The following is a 15,973-nucleotide window of genomic DNA, read 5'->3' as shown; positions in this document are numbered from 1 at the left end:
CACGATGACATCCCTTAGCGTGAAAATTGCTTTCATTAAAAACCGCTATTACCGCACCAGTAGGTACTAGAGGTTACCCCCTTACGCCCGCATACACGTGCATGAAAAATTATGCAGTTAAAAACGTACACGATGACTTTGGAAAGGGTATACGACGACGATGACGAAGTCGGTGGCGGCGGCAACGGCGGCGGTGGTGGCGGTATCACGAGCATGACCCTTGAAGCGACTTCTCGTGCATTAATTCTTATGTAGATCCATTAGCGTCACACAATGAGTAAATCACGTGTTGCGCACGAATAACGTTTTACGGGTAGGTACATAATATAATATGTACACCGAAAGGCGCGCACGTTCGGTGCTACAAATTGGTCAGCGGAACACAATTATAATATATTATGTGGTGAAAAAAAAAACCGATGAGAGCGAGAGTGTGACTGAGTAAGGGCGGTTGGGTGGGTGGGGGGGGGGAGAGGAGATAAAGAAATTGTTTGGAAAATAAATAATAAACAATAAGATAATAATATAATAACGGTCAGGACGCCGGCGTGTAACGTGATGGGGGTAGTTGCAAGCGGGCACGACGGAATTATGAAAAATTACTTGGGCGCGTATAATATGTGCTAGCCGGGGCCTCGGCCCTCTCTTCGTCTGAAGTGGATAATATTATTATGTAGTGCGCGCTCTTCGAACAGATAGACAGACACCATTGTTATTATCATTTCCAAACGAGCTGACAACATAATAATCGCGCGGGACCAGTCGCCAGTGTGCCTATATATGCTGAAGGTATTGTGTGCGTGTGCGTGTGTGTGTGTGTGTGTGATATGATTATAATGGTGAGTTTGAGCCTAAGGGTAAACGCAGGTGGAGGAAATGTATTTTCCCCTTTTTACTTCGGCTCAAGACCGCACAACACACGAGATTCACTCACACAATCGTATACATATAGCCGCATATAGGTATATATGTATTTTATTATTTATGTATATATATGTGTACCAGTTGCATAAGCCGTTCTGACGAATTTTTCAGTTTTTATACGTCACGCGAGCTTGTGTATATGTGTGTGTGTGTGTGTTAGGTAAACAAGCTAGGGAGAACAACGCATCGCGTTTATTTCGAATCGTATTATATCATACATATTACATATTATATATTATATATATATCTGTTACGCCGCTAAGTATATTGAAACGAATGTATATAGATATATACATATATATATTGTATGTAATATTACATATTATAATATTATTATATATGTTAACCCGTGCGGCGCAGTTTCGAACCATTTTTTATTCAGACTCTTTTTATCAGTTTTGTAGACGAATAATAAAAATATATTATATAGGATGCACCCGAGTACAAACATGTATAATATAAATACGACCATAATACCAGTGTATTATATTATAGGGGACAGTATACCTATAAACTGTGGTGTTTGGAAAGTTCCTCAAAACGAAGGAATTATTTAGTTTATTCTTGGCGATGACATTAATGAATTATAACATTGTAGTTTCATTTCATTATGCTAAAAAATTACTCTATTTGCTCTATCTGCACTTTCAAAAAATTCAATGTATTTATAAAAGCAATAGGACATACGTCGTAAGATAACTTGTGATGTGTAAGCTATATTGAGTATAAAGTGACGTCTTGTTTTATTTCATTTTTCAACTAATAATTAAGGAAAATTATCTCTTTCAGGAGCTTAAAAGTGTTCAATCTCTCATACTAAATGTTTTTATATTTCACGTTTTTAATGGCCCATACTAATACAAAATAATTGTTCAAAAATAGATTCTTAACTTCTCACGCGTAGAATAAACTTCCACCATAAACATATTACCATAGTGGTTTGAACGAAATAATCGGATATAAGTCGTATGCGATTGCTTATTATACCGGCTACATTTTATATGTTCCAATAGACAAAATATGTTTTAATATATAATTTAACGAAAAGAATAATTAACGTAAGTTCCGCGGTATAAGTCGTCATAATGTTACCTACTATATACACACGCACAAAAAAAAGGAAGAACTTCGGCGCCGTTGTGGTCCGGAATATTCGGCGTAAATCAAAGGAATCACTGCTGAGTATAAAAGCCACATAAATATATAATAAATACGGGAGTACAACACACACTATGGCTGCCGTACCTGTATAATATACGCCTTTGCAGTGTGTGTACGAAGTTCCATACTGCACTCATAGAAAACGAATTCAAATCCGCTGAGCCGCTGTTTCCACGTAATTTTATACAAGACACCTTTGCATAAAATATGTATTACAAATACCCCAACTGTTTTTCTAAAAACACGCCGGCCGCCACTACGCGGTTGTTAAGAGGATTTACCCTCGTGCGCGATTACATATACGTATACATAGACGATGTGCGTTTAATTCTCGGACTTCCGGGATTTCGGAACGGATTTTCAACATCCCTCGAAAGGGTTTTCGTGCCTACGTCTGGAAGAAAATCCGTCGTACTACCTGCACATAATGGGTATACCTAGAATATTACCTATATGTTATGTTAATGTCTACACTTGCAGTGCGTCTGAAATAAATGGTGGCCACGGGCCACACACGCGGTGGTGTGCGATGGGTTGTCGAGTCGGTCGTAGTACTATACTATGGTAGCTGGTAATATATATTATTATTATATATAGGTAGTGCCATATTAAACTAATAACTAGATAATTAATAACTATAGTGCATCGCGCAGCCAGCCACCTCATCTGACATTAATAAAAACCATTTACCGAAACCATTAAAATATCATTTGATCCGCTGGTATACGTACCTATAGGTATAGTGAAACAGCGTTTTTGGCGTGTCCAATTGATAGTAATTATCCCTATACGGGGTGATCCATTTAACGCGAGACACTCGTTATTACAGAAAACACTAACGCTTTTGAAAATATTTCTTTTATATAATTTCAAGTCGTTAAAAAACAACAATTTTGGAAAAATTTATTTTTGTCTTTTTTTTTATCGTTATCATTTTTAAAGTCTACTTTTTTAAAAATCAACATTCGCTTTTAATTTCACTTTCCTAAGCAGAATATTATTCGAAGGATTTTTATCCATAAAAATCAAATTTTGGACAAGTATACCTAGCTTATTAGTTATAATAGTATTTAAAGTTTTAAGAGCGGAGTAGTGGACCAATATTCTTCTTTGGAATAAGGAATTTAAAATGCGTGTTGTCGTAAAAAAAAGTTAAAAATTGAAAAAACTTGAAAAAATATGATATAACGATATACAAAATAGCAAAAAAAATATTTTCAAAAACGTTAATAGTTTTGGAAATAATGAATTTCGTACGTTAAATGGATCACCCGGTGTGTATATATATATATATATATATATATATATAATATAATATATACCTATCGTTTTCGACGTGCAAAAGCGGTGTACCCATACAGTAACAGTGCGTAGTTTAGTAATTCATATTAAACACCTCGCGCGTGATACGACACATCCGATTAAAATCGTATAATAGTAACACTATAAAATATACAGTCCAGCTGTATACGATATTATAATAATATATGTAACGTTATATATTATTATAATACGTATAAACCATCATGTTCCGTTTGATTTATGAACAACGCCTACATACATGTACTATACAGTATACCTATACTCAAGCCGCCACTCTATATATACACGCCATATAAACGGCGGTCTAACCGTGGTACCCGGACACGCAGTTATTCGTCGACACAAAAACGTCCGTCTGATTCTGTGTAGGTACATTGCAGAATGCGCGTAGCCAGGATTTATTTTTTAGGGTTGTCATAAGTATAACTATCGTGTGGGGTGCACATCACACACTCCGTTGTAGTCGCATCGCAGTCTTCATGATAATATAATGTAACAATATCGGTACTGGATTTAGGGGGGGCAATTCGGGGCACATGTTCCGGGCGTTAATCGTGGAGGGGCGCAAATTTTCAAATTTTAAACTCATAAAGCATATAGAATAGGGGGCGTTAATGTTATTATTTTGTGCCCCGGGTTACATAATTTTTAGATTGAACAATATTATCAAATTTGAAATAGAACCATAAATGACAACATAATATTTGTTATATTATATACCTGAAGCATTTATATTAAATATATTTTTTGCATAAATACGGCCATAGGGGAGGGAGGCACACCACTGCACTGCGGGTCTACAATAATACATAAGCAGTAAGCACTCGCGGTGGGTGCGTGGATTTCAACTTGCCGTAGGTGTATAATTGAACACTGAACTTCATATTTGCGTGCCAACTACAGTAGATTCCGTTAACGCGAGTTAATGTGATGGCCAGATTAATATGGACAAAATGGTCTGATGAGACAAAAGTGGTTTTATTAGGTAAGATTATGGGACTGCTATCGGGAACGAAAAAAGTGGTGACAATAAACGGCACGTGTGGCTTTCTTTCCATCACATTTGACAAATTCCAATAAGTGAATTTCAACGTGCGTCTTGCCCAGAAAAGATGTCTCTCTTGAGGAAAAAAATCTTAGTTATACTAATTTAAATAAGTTCGTGTATGTATATAAAAAATCATTTAAATCTCTTTTTTGAAATAGATTTTTTGTTTTCATTAATTTCGGTTTTTACGGACATTATTATTATATGCGATAGTTAAATTTTTATATATTTTAACAAGAATTATCATAAGTTTATTAGGAATTGTTTTTATGTATTCAGCAAGACGCGTTATTTCATCGAACAGTTAATACCGTTGTTAAAATGGAATAGGTTGAAAGTATTTTTTTTTATAATATATTTACTGTAGTATTTAAATCTGTAGCTTATCATGGCATTTAAAAAATGTTTTCAATTTAATGAATATGCGACTATAATTTAATTGTATTATTTGACATTTGAATTATTCTTACAATTATAATTGTATTATATTTTAATTATATGACTAAAGTATTTAAATAGGTATAATGGATAATATTGTGCAATACACAATTGTACTATAATGATAAGAACATTTTCTTATTTTAGTCTACACTCGTTTGTTCAATATTAGGTGTAGGTCCATGATTCCCAAACGATATTTTACAGAAACTGGAATCGTATCTTTTTCATTTTTGGCTGAAAATGGCTATGCGTAAATCTGGGAACAGGTTTTTTGGCGGAAAAGTGCCTCCCCAGCTATAGGTATCGTATGCACACCTGCTGACCTACGTGTACCTATTCCATGAAACTATAGTATAATATTTTGTATATGCACGTACCTATAAAAAATATTTTTCTGTGTCGCATACACTAAACACATAGGCGATATATATATAAAATATTATGGATCCGTTGTTACGAAATATGTGCACTATTATATTAGCGATACCATTTAATTTCGTATTTTCATTATTGTTATTTGTTATGAAGTGCCGATTTAAAATGAAGTATATAAGTTATGTAAATATCACATATGCATAACGTTATAATAATATATGTGTGCACTATTAAATTATTTTTAACAGTAAATGTTGTTCGGTTTTCAATGTTATGAAAGTGATATTAAACGGAATAAATAATAATATAAAAAGCCATAAATATCAACTTTTAACAGTATATCAGATATACTATACTATATATATATTATAGATTCTATAATACAGCAAATGTAATCTATTCATTCTGTACATTAATCCTTCGTTTAGGGATAGAGGTGGAAATCGTCAACGATTGCAAATATTTTGAAAAAATGTAATACTCAGTCAGCATATATCGCCCTATTACTTTTTTTTTATTTTATTTCATGTATCCTTGCATATAGGTATACTATACAACGATTGACGATTCTTAGTGCATGCAGGTAATTTTCCCGGCTCGGTGTACCAACTTTCGACCATGACATATTTTGTAAGACTACCTATAACATTAACTATAATAATATTATAACGTCGCTTGAATAAATAAAATAAAAACAATACGTATATACATTATACGTGTTAAATAATAAAACATAATATCGATTGCGCCAAGAATTGACCGTTACCCCGGCAGTGTCGAATGATTCACCGCGTTATAATATAATAATAATAATAATAATAATAATAAAAGTTTTCCCATAATCGCATATGTGACCGCACACACGCTGCTTACGCACACATACACATAAATTAATATCGTCATTTCTTCATAATGTAGTATATATACGCATCGTTTTTCGCCCCTTTGGGTTCGCGAAAAGAAAACGGTACGACTCGATTGTTGGCCGACGTCCCCTTTTTTTCCCCGCCGAAAATGATTATTATTGCCCGCAAAGCTGTCACCGTCGGCGGCAGTCTCACTCTCTCTTTCTTTCGGTCTCTACTTTCTCTCTCTCTCTCTTCATGTCTATCCCTATAAGTGCGTCGCACTCTTTCTCTCTCCCTCGTATAATATTCTTCGATTAATAATAATGCGAAGGTGCATGAATCACCTAGTTCGATCAGTCATCGTTGCAATGTTGCTATACTGTTACGGCGATGGCAACGACGATGCTGCCGATGACGACGACGACGACTCGTACACGACGCAGACAACTCGTACGACGCAGACGACGACTACAAAAGAATATATATAGGGTCCCGGCGCGGCGTGCTCCTCTCTCTCTCGAGGAGGGTTGTCGCGAAATGGAGATTACAAACGCGCAACGGGGGCGGGCGGTGACGAAGGCCGTCTGAAAGTTTCATAATAATATTCTAACGCCGATATTACCACCGGAAATCCCGTGTATATTATCATATAGATTACATCTCTATATTATAATAGTATATTTCGTGTACATATATATATATGTATGAATGTGCTGCGCGGGATCGCTGTATTGGCGTCCCGAGAGGATCGACGACGGAGATTTTTTTCACATTTTTTTTTTTTGATATGATATAAAAAAAAACGTGTAAAGACGGAGTTGAATATAATATTATTATGACGTACACGATCGCACTGTGCGTATATAATAATATTATTATATAGATAGTTTTGGTAATAATGGTGTATCGATGTATTTTCTTTTACTTGTCTCTTAATCTGAAGACGATCCTCGTGGGTCAGCGCATCGTACTCCTATACGTATATTATACAGAGTGATTCACCGACCATGGTCAATGGTCATCCCCTTTTTTTCTCCGATAATGCAGTTATTCAAAATCTAATTTTTGGGCTCAAAGGCCATATATTCTAAATCGTGAGTTCTTTGTATTACTTATCAAGGAGTGTCCAGTGGGGATACAAGTTTCTGTTTTTCAAACGGGACCGACTCTTTTCTACAGAACATTATTTCTGTATATATGATAACCCATCATAATCAAAATTAAAATGAGTTGTTTTTGACTTATTGAACTTTTGGCACCTACTTACTAAGGATAAAGGGTCCAGTAGAGCCCATTATCTTCTTGAAGAATAAATAAAAAATAAATAAATAAAAATAATAGGTCCATGATAAAAGGTTTGGAAGATAATATAGAGACTATAGTGATTTGAAAATTTTAGTGATAAATATTATAATCTATCAACATTAATAATTTGTAAAAATTATTCAAATATAATATAGATACAAGATCCAATATACATCTATTTTATATTTTTAAAGGTTATATTCTTAGTTTAATCAATTCAATAACTGAGTACCTATCTACACTCGTTCGAATTTTAAATTATTAGGTACCTACATCAACATTTTAAAAAAAGTTATCAACTAAATAATTAACAGTAAAAAAGGGGTATCTAATTTGAAAAACAGAAGTTTGTATCTTAAGTGTTACAAGACATTCCTCAAGTAGTATGGAAGAAATTCAAAGATTTTAAAATAAGGACTCTGAGTATATTTAAGAATACCAAAAATCAGAATTTATATAAATCCATCATTATTAAAGGAAAAAAATGGGGTGAGCGTGCTTGGTGAATCGCTCTGTATAATTAGGTACAGTGTACCAATGTATTTTCTTTAACTTCGCAATCTGAAATCTGAAGATGATTCGCGCGGGCCAGCCAAGTATATATATCATATAAATCGGTACGTGTCGATGATTTTTAAATTATATTATTATTTTTTTCATAGTCAAAATAATAATATCCGCCTCCGTGGCATTTCCGCAGTGCGTTTTGTGTGTGTGCGTGCTTGGGTGGGTGTACCTAATTTGAAATGTAATTAATAATCCGGCACCGTCGGAGAATACAAAGTCGACGAGCGCCCGCTCGCTACGAAGCAATTAAAATTTCCGGTTTCGCGCAGCTCCTTTTTACGTTTTATTGTATAGGTAGGTACTACCGTCGTCCTAATCGTACGATTTTTAAAATGTCTCTTTTATTTTCACTCTGTTTTTGACACACGAAAGTTTTAGACCTTAAAAGCACAAGTGTGTCGTACAACAGGTATATAATATTGTAATGTAGTTCCAACAGCTGCAATGCAACCACACCGCGGTGTGGGTATGTATATATATATATATATTAGATACGGTTTGAAACAATCTTGCCGTTTTGTGATATATTTTACGGCATTGAATTTGCAAACGTATCAACGGTGAGTTTTTAGTTTTCACGAAAACCGAATAGTATAATATTATATTATACAACATTCACGTCACCCATAAAATGTGTTGAAGAGATTTTACAGACATCTGCGCACTTGACACGACAATATTCCAAGATTGCTATATGGATGTGTGACGTTTTTTCATAAGAACCGTTGACGTGCACGTTTCAGTATTTATCGTCACGGTCGACACCGTTTTTAATGACGGTTCATATTATTATTATTATTATTATTATTATTATTATTATTATTATTATTATATAGGCGCATTCGCTGAAGTGCGGATTTTCATTTAAAGTATATCGCTGTTTGTGAGGTGGGACTGAGGGGATAGGGTATTATTAATATTTCAACCGGAATAAATCAAATTCACGAATGTTGTTGGAATTCAATTATTTAGTTATATTTCAGTCTTGCATAACGGTTTTGATGTAAAGACATTCGGAACAATTGCGGTAACATAAACCATAAATATTAAATTTAATTAATAAAACAAATTTATTTGTATGTATTGTTACGTCGTGTTGTATACTTGTATACCACTCTCATTGTGCGGTTACATTATGGGTTTTCATTTTTCATAATTTTACACCCTCCGGAACCGCTTTCATCCAGGTTTGAATAATGTTCGTTTTATTACTCCTGTAAAACGAAAAAAATATATAGGTATATATACATTATATATATTCCCAGCTCTTCGAAAATCCTGAGACTTTAGTGATGTAAAGTTAATTACCGGTAAACCTCGGGAGCGGAGCAGAGCGGGAACAGTCCCCGGAGATGCCCTTCGGCGACAACTAATGGAACGAACGAAAAACCTAATCAATTTAACGGGAAAATGGAGACTTTTCCCTTTTTTCCCTCTCGAACCCGAGACAGAAGTAAAAATACAATTCACAGTGAATAAAAATAAAAAAACATGATAGTCAATTTTTACACCACTCTTATTTATTCTATTTGAAATAAACATCAAAATCCATTAGACGCTACAACAAGCGACTACCGATATAAATACGACTGTTGCCACAGTGTATTTTTTTTTTAAAAAAATGTTGAAACTTTAAAAAATAAAATAAAAGTTAAAATAATAAACAAACGCTATTTTAGCGCACGAATGTGTATACGAGAGGAAAGTGTCTATATATCATTCCATTACTCGCAGTATTTTATGAAAAAGTGAGATTCCTATACCTCATCATCCCCTATCTGCGTTTATATTTTAATACTTTGAAATGACTCGTACACAATAAGCCGTATGTATTATGTTGCGTATACTTATGACGGTGTTTTTATGTTTACAGTGATCTGAGCCATAATCGGTTGCTGTTCGTCGGGAAGAGCATGTTGAAGGGTGCTCAAGCTTTAAGAACTTTGTAAGTATTTAAACAAAACAAACAAAAATAAAAATAAAAAAAATTTCCAACGATCCCCAACAGGTGTATAATATTGAAACTTATTGACTACGCGGGGGGCTTAATTTCAATTTATGAGTTAATTTTTTTCCCCTTTTAAAAAAAACTTTCCGTCTTCGACTTCATTCTTTCGCATTGTGAAATCGCTTTCGTTCGTCGGAGCGCAGAGTATTTCTTTCATATTTTTTAATCGACCACAATGAAAATGTCTGCAAAGAATAAAAAGAAAATTCAAATGTCTCGCCGCCCGCCTATCCCACCCTACCGTCGTCACGGCGGAGGGACAAAACTTTCCGATACATTATTCTTCGTTATTTCCTACCCGCCAGCACGTCCTCCTCTGTCTCGTTCGCACTGTTCGGTTTCAATAACGTCGCGAATAATGGTATTATTTTTCACGGTTGACGATTAATATTGTGAAAGAAACAGAAAAAAAAAGTTCATTATATATAATATCGCCCATTCGTTCATTCACAGGCTAATGGACAATAACCGTCTCCTGTGCATTGACGAGCACGCAATCAAAGGACTCAAAGACCTGGAAATACTGTAAGCACTAAAACGCTCAGGGCGGAATTAAAAACGAAAACAACACCAATTATTTATACCTATGTGTGTGTGTGTCTGTGTGTGTGTGTGTCTGTGTGTGTGTGTGTGTGTGTACATGTTAATTTCCGCAGAACTCTAAACAACAACAACCTGACCACGCTGCCGTCGGGACTGTTTTCCGACCTTTACCGCCTGCGAAACATCCGGCTGTCCGATAACAAGTTCCAGTGCGACTGTAAGCTCGAATGGTTGTACCAGCAATGGTTACCCAGGATTCCTAGACTCGGATCGTCGACACACTGCCACGGGCCATCGAACATGGCTGGTCTGCCGCTGGCCGATATGCACAAACACCACATGCAGTGCGGTAATTATACGCGATGATAATTAATAATATTTTATATTATATATTTAAACAATAATAATAATAATAATATTGCTATTATACAACATGACGAATACATTTCGAATAATCGAATGTAATGTAATCTTAACGATGGTTTTACGATATATCATCTGATACGCTAATATAAACTTTAGTCATAATAATATACGTGCAGCGAATAATTTGATAATATTATACGTCGATAATCGACTTTAGCCTATGAAATCGATGGTATTTTTCTTTATATACCTTTAAATCTATATTATAATATTAATAATATTGTTTGATTCCGATTAAAGCATACGAAATAAATAAATTCACTGGATATTAGATATTTGATGTAATTTCCGCCGTCGATATTATAAAACCGGATATTTTATCTCCCAGATCCAATGAGAAGGTGGTGTGAATAACGTATTGAACTTTAAATACATTTTTGATCAGTGAAAATACAAATATTTTTAATTAAAAACTACGCTGAAAATTATTATGAAAACAATTATTTTTCCATGTGTACATAAAAGTCAATTGGGTACTTGACAATTTTATTATTATTATGACTGTATACAATTTTCAAACAGAATGAAAGTTGATTATTTTAACATAACTATATTATAATTTTTAATATATTATATTCATAATTCTTAATAACAATAAAGTACAAACATTTTTACAATTATTTTAATGAATAAAAAATAGCTTTTAAACACGATACATTGAATTTATTCGTACCATTTACCTCTTTATTGCGATAGGTACATTTCAATTTGAAATTAAATCACAATTAAATGTGTAAATTTGTTTATTTCTTTTTGTCCACTTTTTACATAATATATATACCTACTAAAATAATTGTTAAATCATTATTCACATAAAAACCTGATATTTTAAATGTATATTTTAAAATCCAAAAAATTTAACAAATAATTTATCGTATTCATTAGATCTGTACTGCACATTAGGACCACGCGTAATGATTAAAGTTTTATTATGCACCGCGCCATATAGAGTAATGCAGTCAAACGCATGTACAATGTACATATTATTATACGCATTCAGTTGATTAAGTGTATATAGCTATACCTAATATATATATATACTGTGGCCAACAATAATTATATAATAATAGTAGGTATCTAGTCTACAGGGTCTCATTAGACTTATAAGGCTATTGTGACACTTTGGCTAATACAGCGTAATTTACGATTGTATTTTAACTCTTCGCAGACGGTGATTTCGACGGGGAAACGGTGGAATGTGGTCCTGGCGTCGAAGACCAAAAGTCCTCGTGCCCACATCCGTGTTCGTGTGAAGAGGGGGGCATCGTGAATTGCAGGGAGAAGTCGTTGACCAAGGTGCCAACCAAATTGCCGGAGGACATCGTAGAACTGTAAGCACGACTATAATTCTCCGTAACCCACCCCGCCAACTCATACACCCACCCATTAGCCAAATCAGCACTCTTATCTAATATACGTTATATATATTATATTATATGGATTATGATGCGCTTGTAAAATGGAATAAGTCAATAAATTCCCACTTATCAGGAAACGAATAAAACGTCTCATTTCCCTAGGTATTAACTGTTATGACTTTTTCATTCTTCATGGATGAAAAAAGATAAGAACAAGTACTAACATTAAATAATAAATGTAGAACATGAATATTTTATTTCTATGAGATAGCGCAGGTAATAATCGATAAATTGCTAAATGATTGATTTGTCTGTTCCACTTTACCCTCGCGCACCACCGACCATACATCATATACCATTTATACCAATAAAATGGTGAAATGATAATATTATATATTTTATGTATTGTGTTTGTATTTATCACGGTTTATCACTTTTCACAGGAGACTAGAACAAAATCAAATCACCGAAATTCTCCCCAAAGCGTTCGTTAAATACAAACGTCTGCGAAGAATGTAAGTACAAATAGAACTACTGCAATAATTGTTTAACACAACACAATTAAACAAATACTATATATATACGTGTATACAATAATTTTAAAACACACGACATGATCGAATGACGATGGTATTTTTGCTGTGTACTCGTGAACTATAATAATGAAATCGTTTTGTAATGAAATAAAATAATAATATAGTATACAACTGACGTACCTATATTTTAGCATTTTTATTTGCTCACGAATGTTGGGTAACAACCGGTTAATATGAATTTGAATTTAGTCGTTGATGAAATATGTATATATTATATTTTTTCAGACCGTAAATATATTAATTCACGCAGTACCTATAATTTATTCATTACAACAAGTGTCACTATTGGTCTTGACATAACTGTGGGCATCATTTGACTAAATTTAATGTTTTCTAAATTGTACGTTTCTCCGTTCTTTGTGCGCCAATTATATTAAAATTTGTACATTGTAACGTGAAAATCTTTACTATAGATTAACGGAAGAAGCTTTTTTTTTATTTTCAATAAAACAGATAGGTAATTATTTACTTTACTCATTAATATAATTTATTAATATGTATTTACAGTGACCTCAGCAAAAACCAGATAACAAAAATATCAGTGGACGCCTTTCAGGGTCTGAAGTCGTTAACATCTCTGTAAGTACACACTGTTATGCATATGATTAACTATTTGAAACACTTTTTTTCTTCCTCGCGTAGATCATAAAATGATTTTACGATTTAGCTCCCAAGAAAATGTCTTTTAGTGATGTTAAAGGTTTTTTTTTCAGTTACACATTAGTCATTCGCGCTGGGAGTATTATTATAGCGTGCATAAAACATCATGTACATGTTATATACGTGGGTCTATAACTGGTTTTGCTTTCGACCTATCACGCGCGTAATTGTTGGTTGCAAAAAAATCATCCACAATATTTCTGAAAAAAAATACACCGTCCGTTTTATTACCTTTTTTGTTCTGTATCGATACACGCCTAAAGTTATTTTTCCCGGTATAAATGGGGTTTTCAAAAAAAAAAAAAAAAACATTTTGAATGGTTTCCAAATGTGCCACGAACTTTTTTATGTACGCCAAAGGGTCGGTGCGCTCTTGTTTAGGCGCTCGTAAATTCGCTAAAAGCCATTATCAATGACAATAACAGGCGGCGTGTAAGTTTGCCTTAGGCTTTTATCTGCAGACTTATTTATTTACTCGTTGGTTAACGAAAAAAATGTAAACGTTTATCACATCTAGCACTCGTATAAATGGCTAAAAACGTCATAATAATTTCGTTTTCCGCACCGCTGCTGCAATGTTCCTCCCTGCAAACGTTCTACACTATTCCCGACGAAAATATATTATTCTAATAATTATATTCCGAAAACCGTCAAATATGTATAAACGGATAATCCACCTGTTGTATAGGCGTGTGCTGCATATGTATTGACAATAATAACGTTTGCAATTTGAATATAATATACGCGCGTATTACATATTATTATTATACCGGTTTTCCGATATAAACGTGACACCAATATAATATATTATTATACATGCGCTCCCGATAATAATATTACTTATATAGTATTAAAGTAGTTGTATTAAAGATATTAAACGAATTCGACATATATAAAAAAAATAAAAGGAAAAACGGATACTTTACAACTTCCCTGCAAGCTATAACTTTTCAAACCTTTATATTTTTATACTCTGCAGTATATAAGCTGTATTACACTATACCCCGGCTGATATTCCGTGAACCGCAGTACCTTTATATATTATTTTTATTGTCCTGGAATCGAATTTTTAGCCATAAAATTTGTACGAACGAGAAATACGCGCGTAATTTTATCAGGACAAGGCGACCCAATAATTCGCAAAAATTGAATTTATTATGTATTTTCCACTCTTTTCAGAATGCTGTACGGCAACAAAATAAAAGACTTGCCCGGTGGCGTGTTCCACGGCCTCACTTCGTTGCAACTGTTGTAAGTGTGAAAACGAGAAGAAAAAAAAATGATACAATATACATAATCCAAAAACTATATTATTATTATTATTATTATTATTATTGTTATACGTTCGTGTTTTTATTTTGTTTTTCTCAAGGCTTTTGAACGCAAACGAAATATCGTGTATACGAAAAGACGCTTTCAGAGATTTACACAGCGTCAATTTGCTGTGAGTAAAAACTGTAGACGGTTTTGTTTATTAATTTTTTTTTCCTCCCTTTACGGCCTTGTGTGTAATGAAAAAAAGAAACCGAGTCAGGTATACGGCGGACCCAGATTGAATAAAATTGAAATGTAAAGATACACACAGGGTTACACGTATACCTGTATAGTGCATACACAATATGTGCGTATATGGGCTCGGATTACCTGTGAAAACAATCGCTTTCGGATTTCCCGAGCTGAGTTTGAATATTCATGAATATTTCCTTGCGTTTTCGCTCTTTCTGTTCACTCGTCTCATCATTCGATATTCAATATGTCTCTCGTTTAAATCCGACACTTGTTTTAAATTAAAATCAGCCCGTGGACGCCATCCTACAATATTTATACCTATACCAAGTGTATTTTTGAAAAAAAAAAATTACAGGGTGATTCACCAAGCACGCTCACCCTCTTTTTTCGTTTATTAACGCATTTATCGAAAATCTGTTTTTGGAATTTTTAAATACTTGAAGACCATATTTTCCTATTTTTAAGATTTTTATACCACTTAAGGTAAGTATCCTGTGGAGATTCAAACTTATGTTATTTTTTTCAAATGATACCTAAGCCCTTTTTTTCAGTAAATTTATAGGGGATAATCAGAATCAAACTTCGACAAACTCGAGTTTTTGAGTTATTTTACTTTGTAAGGTTAATTATGACCCATTATCATCATCGGTTTGGAATATATGAGGGTTTGAAAAATTTAGTTAATTATATTAATCGATCAACATTTATGGTTCCTAAAAATTGTCCAAGTATAATAAATATACTATATCTAAATACCCAATATTACATCCATTTTATATTTTTTTAGAAACATTTTTAAGGACCATTGTCCTTAGATTGAACCTAAAAATGTTTTAATAACTCGATCAAACTAAAAGTTAAGTACATAAAAATTTTCAAAA

At 33.6% G+C, this 15,973-nt stretch overlaps 1 protein-coding gene across 1 annotated transcript in view; it reads left to right on the top strand.

The window, feature by feature from the left end:
• The window catches only part of LOC132942941 (protein slit), a 132,084-nt gene that overhangs the window by 103,414 nt on the left and 12,697 nt on the right, over positions 1–15,973 (top strand). Inside the window, exons 5-12 of the mRNA XM_061011659.1 lie at positions 9,866–9,937; positions 10,454–10,525; positions 10,657–10,892; positions 12,138–12,300; positions 12,771–12,842; positions 13,431–13,502; positions 14,763–14,834; positions 14,956–15,027. Coding sequence (XP_060867642.1) covers positions 9,866–9,937; positions 10,454–10,525; positions 10,657–10,892; positions 12,138–12,300; positions 12,771–12,842; positions 13,431–13,502; positions 14,763–14,834; positions 14,956–15,027 — 831 coding nt within the window. The remainder of the gene's footprint in view (positions 1–9,865; positions 9,938–10,453; positions 10,526–10,656; positions 10,893–12,137; positions 12,301–12,770; positions 12,843–13,430; positions 13,503–14,762; positions 14,835–14,955; positions 15,028–15,973) is intronic.

Source organism: Metopolophium dirhodum, chromosome 4, assembly GCF_019925205.1.
Source record: "Metopolophium dirhodum isolate CAU chromosome 4, ASM1992520v1, whole genome shotgun sequence".
NCBI lineage: Eukaryota > Metazoa > Arthropoda > Insecta > Hemiptera > Aphididae > Metopolophium > Metopolophium dirhodum.
Note: the sequence above shows the minus strand (reverse complement) of the source record. Positions and strands in the feature narration are given on the sequence as shown.